Consider the following 16,902-nt stretch of genomic DNA (forward strand, 5'->3'; position numbering starts at 1 on the left):
ATCAATATTTGTGCAATTGGGACCCAACTCGATTCACCTTGGAAGCACATTGTACAACCCACAGCAGCAAGAGGGAACATTTCCCACACACCCATATTCCTTTTGCTTTCCTACTTCTTACCATGCCCTTGTGTAAGAACTGTTGGATAATGGCTTAGATTTTCCTAAGAGCTTTTCCTGTCTTTCCAAGTAACAACAGCCAAAGGTCATGTAAACACAGCGCACATGTATGTAGTGTGGGAAACTCAAAACTACAGGTGGGCAGTTCATGGATAAGTGGATCAGTGACTTCTGATCAAAAATGTAAAAGGGAAAGCTCTACCAAGCCCACCTATGTCAGAATTTACATTTCCAGAAAAACAAAATTAAGCCTACCTGAGCAGTGTCCGAGATGCCTGATGTCAATCTGCTCTTGCCTCAGACATGACGCTTCTCTAACAAAGCATGGATTGTTATAGGAACTTCCATCAGAAGCACATACAGGATTAAAACTGTATCCACTGCAGTCTATATTACATACACACCTGTTAATTGAAACATACGACAAAATAAAATTGACATCCAGCAAACAAAAATTAAGTCATGTTGAGTCCCGAGTAAACAGTAGCTCATACATCAATGCCAGGAGAGAAGAGTGTGCTGCATGAGGATGCTGAAGAAGTCATTGATGCCTCAGGCTTCCAAGCAGAATGTACAAAATTATGAAGAGTGTGCTTTTTAATAATGTAATAATGTTTCTTGTAGTTTTACTATCATATCAATCTCATGGAATACAGCCAAAAATTGATAACACATTGCTAGGAAGATTTGCTACATTAATACATGGTTCTCTTGTGTGAACAAAAACAGAAGAATATTCTGCTTTTTTTGGGGGTGTCAGGATTCTTGAGAAGGAAAACAAAAAGGACTCCCATTTCTGTCAGGCAGTAAAAGGAGTTCTATTTCAGAGGCTGTAGAGACTCAATATGCTTGGTTAATTGTGTCATTTCAGCAAGACATTCATTCATACCTTTGAAAGTTAACAATGGGTCTATTATGATGTATTTAAAACAGGATTATACAATCTGAATTATTCCACATTGCATCCATTGACACTTTGGTTCTTTTGAACAAAGTATTTTCCACATAATTTGCAACTAGGGATTGTAAAATGAAAATTGGAAAAATTAAAGACCTAGCATGTAGCTGGTTCCTAACGACACAAATGTAGGACAGCCAAAGACTCTGACAGGGCTATTACTTAGATGGTAGATAGCTTTGTAGCCCCAAGAAGTCCTGAAATTTTACAAGTGAATGGCACAGGAAAACTTTCCAGCACCACACCCTTCTTTATTTTAGTCAATATTCTACTTTCTAACTGAACTTCTATTTTTAAATGAAAGTTTCTGCAGATGGTTTCACATTGCTCTGCCATCTCCTTTCCACCTCTGGGCTGCAAAAAATAAGGAGTGTGGCTGCAAAATAAGGGGGAGGACAAGGTGGGCACCACGTCCAGCTCTCAGTCCAGCTCCTCCTGATGTTGTGAGTGTGAGAAGAGCCACTCTGCATCACCTGAGAAGGTGGCAGTGGGCACAAGGTCCTCTTCTTGCCAGAAAGCTCTACACAGAGGGTACATGGTCTGCCTGTCAGGGGCTGCCACAAGCTTCACCTTGATTTACTCTTGTAAGTCACAGGAAGGGGAAAAATGTGCAAGCTATCAACTTGTTAGGTTTTTTTGTTGGTTTTTTTCCCACTGCTCCAGATAAAATTAAACTATTAGACAGACGTATGTATGCCTCAAGCCAGTAATGACTCTTGCAGCAGAACCCAATTCCATGCTGCAGAAACACAGAAGATGGCCAGGATACTTTTCCCTCTTCCTCTTTTCCCAAGAGCACCTTTTGTTGTTTAATTTAAATATGCTAATTTTGCCAATAATATTTCATGCCTGTGAACTTCAGATTGTTGTTATATAAAAGAACATCTCTAGTGCAAACAGGGTTTTACGTGCACCTACTGAGAGTGAAAAACTGCCTCAATAATGAGTCTCTACACATCTTAGGAACATACCTCCAAGTATTAATGAAGCCTTTAAATATCAATATGATGAACATATGATAATTTTTCTTATTAGAAGTGGTAATGGTTGTAAACCTTAGAACCAGGATGGAAATACTATTTTGTTTACAATGTATGTTTACATTCTCCAACATGATTTTAAGACTAATAGGGGGTTTATTAGGATTTACTAAAATACAAATAATAGACTCATGGCTTAGCAGTTGTGCATGTTTATTGACACAAACTAGTAGAGAGCTAGTCCTAATTTGTATGACACTGGGTATGTGCTTACAGATACCCTCACTCAGCCTCAGCACTCCGGCAGCATCACTGCCTATGAGCACCCATTCTTGTCACATCTGAGCACATTTGCATATGTATCTCCAGACTAGTTCCATCTGTATTTCTATGACCAAACAGATCTAAATCTGTCTGTAGTCACCATCCAAGGTCTGTAGCATCCTACTTACGGATGGGTTTTGTCATTCCTGGTGACAAATAAGGTGTGTTTTGAAAATATTTTTTTTTTCCTCACGGTGACATTACAGGCTAGCGTTGAAGCTGTTTGGAAACTGCTTAAGTTTCCATGCTTTGCTGTGTTTAGATTTAACATCTAATGTTAAATGCTTACTTTCTTACAACTGCCAAGTGCTTGTTTTAGGAGTAATTGTGAATTTCTGACCCTGTTTTTCTGCTAAACACTCTCAGTCTTAGCTCTAACCATCTCTTTAATGTACAAAAATTTCAAATTATCTGCCTGGTGCCATTAGCTACTTCTTCGCCTGTCACCATAATGCCAAATGGTACATCCAGCCTTCCCCAGGTCATTTAGTTACTGGTTACTCGACAGAACTGCCTTACATGCAAAAGCAGGTGGTTCAGGTACACTGTGGGGTAATGAAGAGTTGAACTAGACTGATGTACTTTAAAAAAACTGAAACTATTATTCCAACATAAAACCCTGAAGCCTTTCAAAGGGCTGAAAGGGAACGAGTTAAGGTGAGGACATGTCCCGGGTGCAGTACTCTGAAGGGAGAAGGACCTGCACAGATGCTGTAGGACGGCAGACAGGGAGCCAGTAGCACATGTTAGAAACCTGCACTTCTCAGAGGTCTGTGCAGGGTGCAATGAAGTTGTCCTTGCTCGTAGACAGTTTCCACAAGATCAAACATACAGTCAGGACTGCAGGAAGTGTCAAACTTGAGATGGGAGCAGTGACATATGGGGAGTGCTGCTCTTGACAGAAAACATGAAAAGAATGTTGTTTTTAACTGCTCAGTGTTTGTGAAGGAAGGTAAAACCGTGGGAAAGCAAGTTGCTGCTCTGATGCTGCACATCAAACACATTGAAAACGAGTTCCTGTGAGAGGACAGGACCACCACAGACCAAAGCAAAATAGCACTCAGGAAAGTACTGGAAGATCCACAAACAAACCTGCTATGAAATACTGAAAATATGTTACATCTGAAGTCAGAGAGCTACAGAGGGCAGACAATAGCTTGATCCTGAGACGACAGAAAATCCAGCAGTCTGAGGGGAGCCAGCTCCCCCCACTAGCCAGTTTGAGAGCTAAAGCCAAGTAGACATCGAAGCTCAAGGCTACCAAGCAGAGCCCACAGCGTTGAACCATCTCACAGACCATAAAAACAGCACACAAAGTATGTGAGAAGACATGGCAGACAGTGTTAATGAGCTAAAAGTGGGGTCTTAAAGGGTCTGTCTTATCAGAGGCTTTTGCAGGCAGGAGAACCTGTGTGAGGCACCATGGACTGTGGGCCTTGTTTTTCTTCACAGTTAAGACTGAATCTGAACACAGAATTGCTGTCTCATATTGTAATCCGTTCCCTGAAAGGTCTCTCTTATGGTGAGGAGAGAGCATGAAGAGAGCAGAGGAAAATGCAGAGAGCTGCTCATGAAAGGAGAGCAGGAAAAACCTGAGAAAGTGAAGAGTGAGCAGAGATATGTGGGACGAGCACAAGAAAGGGACTCAGGAGGAGAGAGAGTAGACCTTAACTGTAAAATTCCTAATATCCCACCTTTTAAGCACCAATTCTCACTTCTGCCTTAGCTCCCACCAGCATAGGTCCACGTACTTCAGTCCATGACAGCAGTGCCACATGCAGCTTGCTGAGCTTGGCTGTGCAGCTACGGACACTTTCCAGTATGACTTGGGCTGAAGGACTGACGAATGGCAGCCCAGCTGTGAGGCTGAACTCCTCTGGCCACCAGCCTGCAATGGGCATTAACTTGAAAACTGGGTTTCAGGGGCAAAGGGAAGCAAAGGTTTTGGTTGTATTTCTAAATTCATATATCCAGCTTAAAAATATTATGCTATACAGTTAGAGATATGGCTAAAAATAGTTAAAAAAATAAAAATAGAATAGTACCCATCACACAACAGTTGTTATAATAACATAAAACTACTCTGATATTGAATCTTAATTTCTTCTGTGAGAAATTATCTATCTAGAACCTCTGAAATACTGCTATTTTGACACCTCAGTATATTTTCACAAATGCTAAAGGCTGGCCTGAGTTTGGATGGCTGACACAATCCAATGAGAAAACTGCATGTGATGATGTCAGTCATAAACAACTGCAGAACAAGATCTTGTATTTAAACTTGTAGTGTGGAAAGCATAAGGTTCAAACCCAGGCCTGTTACTTCCGTGCTGGAAGCAGACCAGGAAGGTGCATATGGAATAATCGCAGCTTAGGTGAGCAGCCAGTCTGATTCCTGGGGTCGCACGTGGGAAGTCTCCTGGATAGGCAGTGCAGAAGCTTCAAACCTGTCTCTCAGGCAAACAGTGCTCTGACAGGTATGTTTACTCCTTAGGAGTGACACCACAAGGGAATGAGGAAGGATCTTAGGAAAGAAAACCTGGAATCATGCATATTTTCACAAAAAGAAAAGTAATTCTTTGGAAATCTTGCAAACAAAAACGCCACAGTACCTTTAAACGTAGAATCATTAATGTTAGAAAAGATCATCCAGTTCAACCATCAACCCAGCACCACCACCATGTTCACCATTAAGCCATGTCCTCAATTGCCACATCCACATATTTTTTTGAACACTTCCAGGGATGGTGACTCCACTACTTCCTTAGAAAATTTGTTCCAATGCTTTACAAGCCTTTCAGTGAAAAAATAGTTACCTATTATCTAATCTAAACCTCCCCTGGTACAACTTGAGGCCATTTCCTCTGGTCCTGTCACTTGTTACCTGGGAGAAGAGGCTGACCCTCCACCTGACTACAACCTCCTTTCAGGTAGTTGTAGAAAGCAATAACGCCTCCCCTGAGCTTCCCTTTCTCCAGGCTAAACAACCTCAGCTCCCTCAGCTAATCCTCATCAGACTTGTGCTCCAGACCCTTCACCAGCCCTGTTTTCCTTCTCAGGACACACAGCATCACAATGTCTTTCTTACAGTGAGTGGCACAAAACTGAGCACAGGATTTGAGGTGTGGCATTGTCAGTGCTGAGTACAGAGGGACTGTTGGCCATGCTACTTCTGATACAAGCCAGGATGCCATTGGCCTTCTTGGTCACTTGGGCACTCTGCTGGCTCATGTTCAGCCAGCTGTCAGCCAACATCCTCAGGTCCTTTTCTGCCAGGCAGATCGTAGTATCTTCCATCCTAGTAGTATCATACTACCTTTCTCCTAGATATCAATTATTTATTACTGCTATTTGGAGTACCTTCCAGGAACAACTACCTGAAGTCCAGCAGTGGTGCAAGCATAAATTGTTATGTGAAGCTGATCTTCAGCTGCTAAAATTGAGGATAAGCAAAGTCTGCATAAAAAAAACAACCAAAACACTCAAAACCCTACAATAAAAAGCTTCTCTGTTCTCCCAGTTGCTCTTTCAAAGTGCCACCATTCCCTCAGGCTTCCCAGAGGTGTTGCCTCACTGGGTAAAGCAATCATCACATCTCAATACAAGTCAAGAGTATGGCAAAATCTTAGCCCTACTACTGATGCTGGGTGTTTTGCCACCTTTGTCTGGAGCTGAGTGAGGACTCCACAGCTTGAGCCCCACTGCCGCTCTGCTGTTGGCTTTTGCATATGTTTGACAAACATGATCCTGCTTAGTCCCCCATGAAAATAAAGAAAAACTACCAGCTGGTGCCTTCAGCATGATGTGTGGCTTTTAAGCACAATCTTCAGAAGAAAAGAGTCACTTAATGAAAAGTCACTTAACAGAATTGTGTACTAAGGACATCTTGAATGTGCTTGATGAGTCCTTCAAATTTTTGCTGTAAAAGCCACACTGGAATAAAAGGAATGAGAGAACTATGAGAGGTGTTTTTCACTATAACCTTCCTATTGGTTTTAACTAAAAGGATTAAAACAGGGAGTTAATTCTTAAAGTTGATGTCTTGCTGAAAGGGGTTGCTACTTAGTGTCCTCAACAGACCTTTTCTCTCACTTAGCCCAGGAATGTCAACAGGATGTATTCAGATGCTTTCTTGATGTACTAGGGTATACAGAAAAAAACCCTTAACTTTGGCACCTGCCATGAGAGAGCTGACACCCTAAGAGAAAAGGCAGCAGCTTGCTGTGAAAATGTGCTTTTTTAAGTTGCATGCGTATCATTCATTAACACCATTAGTTAAACAGAAAAGCATTTGAATGTCAGGAAAGTACAAAGTGATATAATTAAACCACACAAATTTTTAGATGGTTTTAATAAATAAGAAATGAAGATGTACAACTCATTTTTTAGAGGCTTCTAGGTGTAACAAAGAAAACGTGCTTAGTAAAATGACAAGCTCAGGCTGTAAGAGCACTTGCTGCTATCAGTAAATTAATTAGATCCCCAGAGAACAGAACACATTTCAAGGTTCCCTTTTGTTTTCAGGCTTCAAGGTGTACGTGGTCTGTTGGAAGTTCCGTGTGCTTAAAAACCATGGTAGGTTCAAAGAAAAGAGAGGGGAAAAAAAGGAAAGGAAAGCATTACAGATTTGGGGGGCAGGCTTGGCTACTGGGGAAGACTGCCAGTTCCAACCAACAGATCAGGCTACTGCATTTGTGCCCATCTAGGGTTTGCTCACAAACGTATTTTTCTGGCCTGACCTCACAGGGAGTCCTGCTTGCTATCCCTTCCCAGTAGCTGACAGCAACAGTGAGCTTTCTCAGGTACTTACTGATTTATTGGCACATCTGCTTACAAATGTGAAATGGAAACACCAGAGTAAAAGAAAGCGTGTGAAATGCACATAGATGGATAAGGGTATGCTTGATGGAATAAATTTCGGTGAATTGAAATATCAGGAGTGTTGCAATTGCAGTTAGGAATACAACCATGCCAAATGAAGGATTACCTTTCATTTGATGTTTCTTCCCTTGTGTGCAATTGCTCTCAGATGAAACCTGAACTAAGAAAATCTGGATTTCAAAGTGATTTTTCTACCTATTTGACTAGAGTTGAATCTTCATTAGGTTTTTGGTGTGCTTCTAAAATCCCGTTATAGCACAAAAGAAGTAGAATTCAATTCTACAAGCTTCTCTGTGCCCTGCTTGAACACTGTCAGTTTTTACTTCTGCCCATCAATGCAGAACACGCTTTGAATATCATAAGCTTCAGCTACTTTCCAGACATCCCTACATTCCCATTTTTAATTTCGTGGCATGGCTCTTTCTGACCACTGTAGAAATTTAGTCCTTACCTGCAGTGAGCTTCTCACAGCATACATGGTGAACTGATGTTTCCTCTCTCAAGAGCGACCTAACCCTCCCCCCACCTTCAAACAACAGGAACCTTCAAAGACTTGGCACACACTGCTGCGAAGATCACTAAAAATATACATTAAAAAAACAGGCCTGGATTATTATCCATCTAGGATCTATTCAATTTCTTAATAGTCGGTATAATGAAAAGAACATTATGCTATTTCTCTCATATGAGAATATCCTGTAGCCCATTTTTTCATAATTCAGTAATTCCACAACACAATCTTAAATCCCTTGTTTAGGTTGATTTTCTCTATTGTCTGAATAGTTTGTTTTACACACAAATACTTAGGATTTTTTTTCTGCTGAACCAAAAAGCTGTGAATTGCATTTAAATACTATTAGAATACCCTACCTTATGAATACCTACATACAATATCATAGCCTAAAAGGGTTAATTAAAAAAAAAAAAAAAGTTGGTAAATGAGTGAGAAAGTGGTCAAAAGAGAAAAGTATAAACTTGCATACCGGACTTCAAACAGCCCAAATCTTTCCCTGGAGGACAAATTATATAGACAAGGCAGAGACAAGGACTTTGAAATGTCCACACTGGTATTTCTAATTGTTAATACTTCTACTTCTGAATTTCTGGTTTGGTCATTGTGTAAACCCTACATAAATTATAGGCCAGTTGAATCTACATGTTGATGAGTCACATTTCCTTTCTGAAGTAAATCTTGTAAAATGTTAATCTCAAAAGGTCTTTTTGGGGATCAGTTGTCAATCTTTCTTGAAAATCTACATTACAAGTCAAAACAGATCTTTGACAGCATAGTACACTTATTAAAAAGAGATTGAATGTGTTCAGAATCTCATTTCCATATCTCATCTGTTAAAAAAAATATTGAAAACATGACAAATTTGAATTTTTACAGTGAGGCTATTTTTAAGTTAAGATTTCCTTACCAAAGAAAAAAAAAAGATGACCAAGATGACCACTCAAGTAGGGTAAAGGTAAAGGAACCTCTAGAATTCTGAAGATGACAGGAAAACCACAGTACAGACCGCGGGTGGACTGGCGGGGGAGCAGCTCTGCAGAAAAGGACTGAGGGTTCAGGGGAGCAGCAGGCTGGGAGACTGCACCACAAAAGGGTCACCAACAGATCAACGGAAATGACTCTTGGCCTTCATTCCGCACTCGCGAGCTCCCATGTGAAGCACTCTGTCTGGTTTCGGGACTCCCCAGTAACAGTAAATACTTAGAGAAACTGGAGAGGCTCTGGTGGGTGAGACACTGCAATGGACAGAGGGCTGGAGCAAGGGCTGTGTGAGGAATGGCTGGGGCACTGGACTTGTTCAGCCTGGAGAAGAGGAGGCCAAGGGGGTGACTGCTGTCACCAACAACATAAGAGGGGTTATCAAGAAGACAGAGGGAGGCTCTTCTCAGAGGCGCATGGTAGAGGAGTGAAAGAAAACAGTTGCAAGTTGCAGAGAGAGAAATTCTGATTGAACACGAGGAAATTATTCCCTAAAGTGAGAGAAGCTCAGCTCTTGAGCAGATATGCCCAGATGTCAAATCTTCCTTCACGGAGATGGTCAGACCTCTCCTGGAGAAGCCCTTGAGCTCAAATGAATGAACTATCTCCGGATGCAGCGCAGGGCAGGAGCCCACACCAAATGACTCCTCAGAGATCACTCCAATCTAAATTACTCTACAGTTCATTATTTCATTTTGGATATTATTTTCCTGAAGTTACAACACATTTTAAAATACCTTTTAAAGCAACATTCCTTTTAAGACTTGCAACATGTTGTCATGTTGTTTTATCAGGGTATCTAGCAATGTTTTGGCATGCAAGAGGAAAGAGACACCCCACAAAAACAGTGCAAGAGCAGAGGATATAACACCTCATAAGCAACACTACTTTTTATGTTAAAAAGATACTTTCAAAGAAAAAAATGAGACAAAACTCCCATTCTTCAATGGAATCAGTATATTTAAAATGTCCATATTAAAGTAGTATAATATAATACAAAAATTTGTGGAAAAAATGACCGGATAATAGTAAGATGACTTTAAAAACATATGGAGATCAGGATCATTTGAAAATTGAAGTCTTATGGAAAAATATATGTACTTAAGAGCCCACCTTTCTAATCACAATAGTAAAAAAACCCAATTCCACCAGTATGTTTATATTACCAGTTTCTTGCCAGTGCTGCAGGTGGCTACTGTAAAAAATTTTAAAAACAGAGTTATTCAGCTCTCAAAAGACTCTAAATAATAATTTCTGTTTCAGTCATATGCAGTTAACTGAGGTATCATGTTGTTTAGAAGCTTCATAAAAATTACACTGAACATTATTTACCTGAGTTTTACGAAAATTCACTTAGAGTTCTTAAAAGCCACAGTTGCATTACAAATACTATACTGCTTTCATTGAAGAAAGAGTTGATCTAAGTGCTACACTGATGAAAACTATTTTGCAACCACATCTGTCTTAATTTGTTTTGCATTCATGCTGTATTATTTAAAACGTTTTAATATTACTGACTGAATGGTTTCAGGGAGCAGCTTTTCCCATGACATATACCACCTGTTTCAGTTCTGTTGCTAAATGGGAAAAAATCACAGCCAAGCTATGTGAATCCTATTGTTTGTACCCTGTTACCTTACACTTACAGAAAAGTACTGTTCGGACAATATTGAATATTATGTGTTTATGCAACTTAGGACTAGTGCATCCATAAGTGATTGTCTATGACCTTGAAAAGATTAACTACAAGCTAACAACTTTTTAAAATACTTACAAGTTGTATGGAAAAAGAAGAAAAACATGGAGAAATACATTTCTGTGATGTTTCCTCAACCTGATTCCTTTTTGCGTTTAGATAAAGAAATAATATACTGATTTGCAAACAGCTGAATACAATTTTTTTAAGTATGCTGCTTATGATGACCCTCTCCTCAGACACTATTTCTATGTCTCAGTCACTCCACTTAGAATCAGCACTGAAAGTTTTTGTAGAGGCAGTGGAAATTATAAAGTTGTTTATATTTTTGCAATTAGTTTACTATGCATTTTTACCATTTCTGGTTTAGATAGATAATGTTTCTGTGAAATCAAACAAAATGAAGATACAAAACTGTGCAAAGCCTGAGCTCTTCAGACTATGTGTGATCTAGCCTAATAAAAGCTTAAGTAGCATCTTTGATCAAGAGATAGCCATAATGTTTTAACACCAAGCATGAAAACAAAAAATCTGTAACTTTTTCAAAGGGGAAAATACAAAAATTTGACATCACTGACTTGCAATATGGAGTGGATCTCAGCTCTGTGTAACTGATCTCATAAATTTGCTTTTAAAAAGTACCAAGATTTGGTAATCACACCGATTCACAGATAAATTTAGGCTTGGAGGGATGTGTAGAGGTCATCTAGTCTCAGTCCCTGCTTGAAGTTGGTCCCAAGGCTGTGTCTGATCAAGTTCAGACCATCTCTATGAGTGGAAATGCCAGACACCATGTTTGAGTATTCATTTTCCATTATGCCAAACCAGAATTTCCCATGCTTTGACATGTGCCCATTTCCCATCATGACAGCACTGGGCACCTATTTAGACATCAGCAAGTTCAACTCCAAAAATCAGGAAATGCCAAGTGGCCTTGCTCCTGTTTCTGTGTTGTAAGGATCATCCTACAGTTTTCACTGAAAGTAGCAGGTGCCATCATTTTTTGCATAGAACTCTCACAGCTATCCTGGCCCAAAAGACAAACCACAGTCTCTATGGAATAAAATTGTCTTTAGCAGGATCCTCCCATTACTGGGGGAAATTCTGCCTATTCTGTGCTCCAGTCTGTTGTGGCTAGCCTCGTGGCAGGTCCTGGGATTCCTCATTAATGCCAGCTCATTTACCTCAAACCACTCAACACTTGCTGGCATCTATATCTCTTCTTTCACCAATGCACTAAATACTTTATTTTTAATTTAATTTCCTTATTCAAAATCAGGATACAAATATTATATTACTTCTCAAGAACACTCAGAGCAGAAGGAGATGAGGTCTCAGATTGCACAGCTTGGAAAAGAAAATGAAAAAATGCATGACTGTATATTTACTGTATGTATCATGAATATGGCTCAAGATTATCTATTAAACATTAGGAAACAGTTCAGCTAACTCATCCAGGTACTATGATGAAACAAAATTCTCTTTAAATGCCTTCTGTAATCATGTAAACACTCTATTAAGTGTTTTAGCATCACAAGGTGCAAGCAAGGGTTATGCAGGCCTAAGAAATCTACTTGAACAGAAATAAATGTACTTCTAGTTCGTGGCTCAATAGACATTACACTACTATTCAAAAATTTTCAGTGGCCATTCTCAAGTCTTAAAACGGAAAATAAAAACAAAACATTTTTATAAAATTAGGGTGTTTTGTGATTAGCTAGTATTAGGGGTGATAGTGTTTCTAATATGGTGTAAAATTGAATTAAATGATAATTCAGACCAGCAATGTTTATACAAGTCTAATGAAATACACTTGTGCTGCATATAATTTTAGGATGTTAAAACCCACACTGAAACACAGCAGGAAAGGGAGTAAAAATTAGATGTAAAAAGCATTTGTAAGGGGTACTCTACTGAAGTTTCCCAAACAGAAGATTTCAATTCCATCTTGCTTCTGTGATTTAATCTATATCTAAACAGTGAGTATCACCAAAGCCTGTTTCAATGGTCAAAGATACTGGAGAAAAAATTAAATTACACAGGTTTGAAAACTGAAAAAAAAAAAAAAAGAAAAATTATCCAATAAATTGTGAATAATCTTCATGGGAATATTTGCTAACTTTTGAGTATTTTCTACATAAAAGTTTTTGTTTCCACATATTTTTTTAATGAGGACTCATTAAAGAAATCTTAGAGACAAAAAGACCACTCTCCTCTTGTTGTCAAGGAGGAGGAGCATGGTTTCATTTTATATGAGCAGGATGTAGAGAACAAATCTTCCACTCAACTTTATTTTAACTGTCTTATAGATACTATATAGCTGCAGGAATGCCAGGTCCACAAGTGCAGAAAGACTAGGAAAGCTTTTACTGAAGTTGAATGTTTCAGGATTTATTTTCCAAAGCCAAAAGCACATCCCAATGCATACAACAAATAAATCTATACCTATCTTGCTAGTCATAAATGAAACAGAACAAGGCAATATTGCAGAAAATTATTAGTATTATAACAACAACTACAGCTCATTTTTCTCTCCTGGAAACAGCAAGCCTGCTTCTGTACTATGGCATTTTATGAAATGTGAAGTATCGTGCTAGTATTCATGTGTACTATTACCACTTTGGTTTCCCTTGTATGTTATGATTTAATCTTAAATACACGTCTTGAATATTAGTGCTAAGCTGCTTTACTGCCTGAGATGTCTTCATGCGGATATCCCAAATAAAGTCTTGTGCAATTAAGACATATTTCAACATTAAATGGATTCTGGCTGGAAGACAAGAGAAGGGAGAGTGGTGCTTCCTCCGATCAGTGATGTTCAAGCACATTATTCTGAGACGCTGTTCCCTCTGGGTACACAAAATGTACCATTTGCACATCTCTCAAACATCTTCACGCACCGCGTCTGCAGCTGCAACCCCAGTGCCTGCCTTCAGCCCAGACCTTAGTTAAGCCTCTTCCACACTGGTGTCCGCTACCAGGACAATGGCTATGGGAATGCAAAACCCTGTCAGATGGAACTTCTTTTACCTCACATAAAACCTTTAATGCCTCATGGGGCTGTCTAAAGAAGTCCTTTCCTCCATGATGTCTCTGCCCTTTCTGACAGCCAGGGTATACTCTAACCACCAAGTACCTTGAGTGGGGAGATTGGGTGCATCTGCTTCTGCATTATGGATTGTATTTAAAAGCTTCTTTTTTTCTTGATAATTTGTTCTGAACTTTGACAAGTAATTAATATTTCTCAATGAGTTTCCCTTGGGTGCATCTAAGAGGTCAAATGTCACAGTGACTTTGGCTCAGGTCCCCAGTTCAACTTCGTGTTTAGGTCCAAGCTTTGCACTGATGGAAATAACTTTCTGTAACACTTTCTGAACAAGCAGAACACAAAGAAAAAAATCTCAGGGATGAATTATCAGTATTATTTTGCATTCCTGTTTGGGTTTTGGGTTGTTTTGTTGGCAGAATAAAACAAAACAAGGTCCTTTGTTTGAAAATTATTATATAAAGACCGTCCAGTACAACTCTTTGTTGTTTTCTCTGTTTACCTTGCAACTGCAGACAGTTTGTTCTTTACAGATACATATCAAACACATTATTACTGGACAGCATTAAATCTTTAATTAGTAAGAGCAAACATAGTCAAGTACAAGTCAAGTACAAACAAGTCAAGATCATGTACTTTTTCTTTTAACATTTTTCCCCTTTTATTCAGTGATATTGTTAAAGAAAACATTACATACCCAACATTTTCTGCATCTTCATCACACTCAGCCCTATATTTGCAAACTCCACATTTTGAGTGTTTTCTCTGAACTTCTGTCCCAGATCCTTCATACTCTGAAAAAAAATTCAGTGTTGTTAACAGAAAGCATGATTTTCAAATTAAGGTCTGATTTTGCTTACCTAAATCCATCTGCCTTCAAGAATACTGTCAAAATGAAGCTATTGTATATTGAATCTATTAAGCTTAATAGTGCTCCCCTTTTCAAAATCAGTCAATTGGAGGTTGGTAGAACTGTATCAGTGATAGAAAAGCATCCCTGAAAACACTAGTGCTTCATTGATTGGCTCTCCCTTTATTCTTATTTCAGTCATTTTTATTTATTCCCACTCCACCGGACACATAACTGGGATTGACGTATGTCCCAGTCACATTTACTCTTAATTGGCACCGATAATGTATAAATCCTGTCCTTTTTTATGTCCTTGAATATTAGGTACTGGGGATTTAAACAGTATTTTCTCTGGCAGTCTTTAATTATAGATATCCTTATGCAAGGTTACTGCTTGCATTTTTCCCCTTTCTGATTCCCAACTATGAGATTAGACAATGCTCATATATCATATATGCTGTGGTGTATTTTACAGATTACTCTGTTTAGTTCTGCAGGAATAAAAGAAAAAAAAGTCATCTTAGCAAGAAACTAGTAGAAAGGCTACGTATCCTAAAAAGTAAAATGAATATCTTGAATATTCTGATCTTAAAAACATTTACACCAATCTTACTGTTGACACAGACATCAAAACTCTTCACCAAGTAAAAGAGAAATAAATTATACTCTTACTGTTTCACTACCATTAGCCACTCCTATTTTTGATTTTTAACAAAATTATAAAGGAGAGCTGGATATCCGAAACAAAGGAAAAGAACCACAGAAATCTTCAGAGGGAGTTGAGAACCACTTAAAGTATCACAGTACCGTGGTGGTGCACGGCTCACTACACAAGGCTGTCGGATGGACAGAGATCAAAGTGATTCCTTTTCTCATAGCAGCTTTATGTGTTGTAGCAACAGTAAATCAAACACCACCAATGAAACAGCTGCATTTACATTCTTTAAATGTAAACAGGAAAAAGAAATCCACAACAGTCCATCCTAATTTTCCCAGATTTTAGCTGAAAGGAATCTCTCCCTCCTACCTCTGGGACTGGGTTTCCATGAAAAACAGTGCAGGCGAGACTCTCAAATTGACTTCTGTCTAAAGCATGCTGTGCATTTTCCAGAGATTAATACATATCAAACTTTATTACAAAATTGCCACTGTAGAAATTCTATCACCACTTTTACGAAGTTGCCGTAGGGGTCATTTGCCTTTATCTTTACAAATGTATATCTCATTTTATTTCTCCTTCTTTCTAGATACCGAATTCCTATGCCTGCATTTGGCATTTTAAAGTGTCCTTTAGTGTCAGATTTCATTTTTCAATACCAATAAATGATCTCTTATGGTTTGAATAAATTAAACAAATGGCACTGCTCATGGCTTTCATTTGTGGTATTTCCCCTTTTGCTGTTCTTATTACCCTTGGTGCCCTTTGCCAGTATGTTGACACCTTCTGGAGTTACAGGTACCAGAGCTGGACATATTGCTCCAGAAGAGTTGTCATCAAAGCCAAATACCATCTGTGACATTCTTCAGTTTAAACACCCAACAATCATATCACTTTTTGACCATTTTTCTGCACTGACCATCACTGTTCACATTTACTTTATTATCCACCTTATTCCCCAATGAGTCCTTTTCAGGGTCAACAGTCTGTAGTACAGAGGCCAACATCAAGGAAAAATCACCTAGATCCTGGACTAGCTAGAGATAACTCTGTCCTCAGACATTAAAATCCTTCCTGCTTACGCATCCTGTTATCTCAGTGACCTGTTCCTTGTCATCCACACCAAATCAGTACTGACTCATTTTCTCCCAGGTCACCAGTGGAAGGGATCACAAGGCCAAGAACAGTCTCTAGAAACACACTCATTTTCTAATGATTCCTTAACATTTAACTATCTATGGATATGCAGTACTTTTGCATGTTAGATGTGCTCTGCATGGATGTTGTGCTCTCTAGTTACTTAGATTTGTGGGAGATTAGAGATTGCACCTGGCTGAGAAAGATTACAGTTTTGAGGTGGTACACTTACATAAAATGTTCTGTTGTACAAACAACTTTCTTGTAAAAATAAACTTTAGAAAAGGTAATTTTCTCCATAAAGGTTTTCCATGAACTCATGGCAACTGCCATTAAACAATTTCCTCTCCCTTAATTTGGTACTCAGTTGATTTTTCCACTTTCTATTTCACTGCTGTGCTTCTGATAGCTGCCAGAATGAGAGGCTGATGCCCTCCAATCATCACATTTATCTTTTCTGAAAATATTTTTATATTATTTATCATTATTATACTGAACAAAGGGAGACAAAAGAGTCATTAACAGCCCAGAGAATTCTTTACCACTGATTTTTAAAGCTTTCAGGTGCAAACCAGACAGATCTCCTTGTTACAAACTATTTCTTCAAGAGTTGGTGCTTCTGCAGTACTGATAGCATGGAAAATATTTCATCATATCCTATATATACTATATATACTATCTGACTTGACTACAACTGAAACCAGAATGTTTTATTGAGCACTTTCACTGCACTATTAGCATTTCCATTTTGTAATGGAGC

General features: G+C 38.8%; 1 protein-coding gene across 1 annotated transcript in view; it reads right to left on the reverse strand.

The window, feature by feature from the left end:
• TMEFF1 (transmembrane protein with EGF like and two follistatin like domains 1) overlaps positions 1–16,902 on the reverse strand; it is a 119,043-nt gene that overhangs the window by 12,907 nt on the left and 89,234 nt on the right. Inside the window, exons 5-6 of the mRNA XM_064659144.1 lie at positions 14,195–14,291; positions 376–524 (exon numbers count right to left, since the gene is read on the reverse strand). Of these exons, the coding sequence (XP_064515214.1) occupies positions 376–524; positions 14,195–14,291 (246 nt within the window). The remainder of the gene's footprint in view (positions 1–375; positions 525–14,194; positions 14,292–16,902) is intronic.

The sequence above is a fragment of the Pseudopipra pipra genome, chromosome 1 (genome assembly GCF_036250125.1).
Source record: "Pseudopipra pipra isolate bDixPip1 chromosome 1, bDixPip1.hap1, whole genome shotgun sequence".
Lineage (NCBI taxonomy): Eukaryota > Metazoa > Chordata > Aves > Passeriformes > Pipridae > Pseudopipra > Pseudopipra pipra.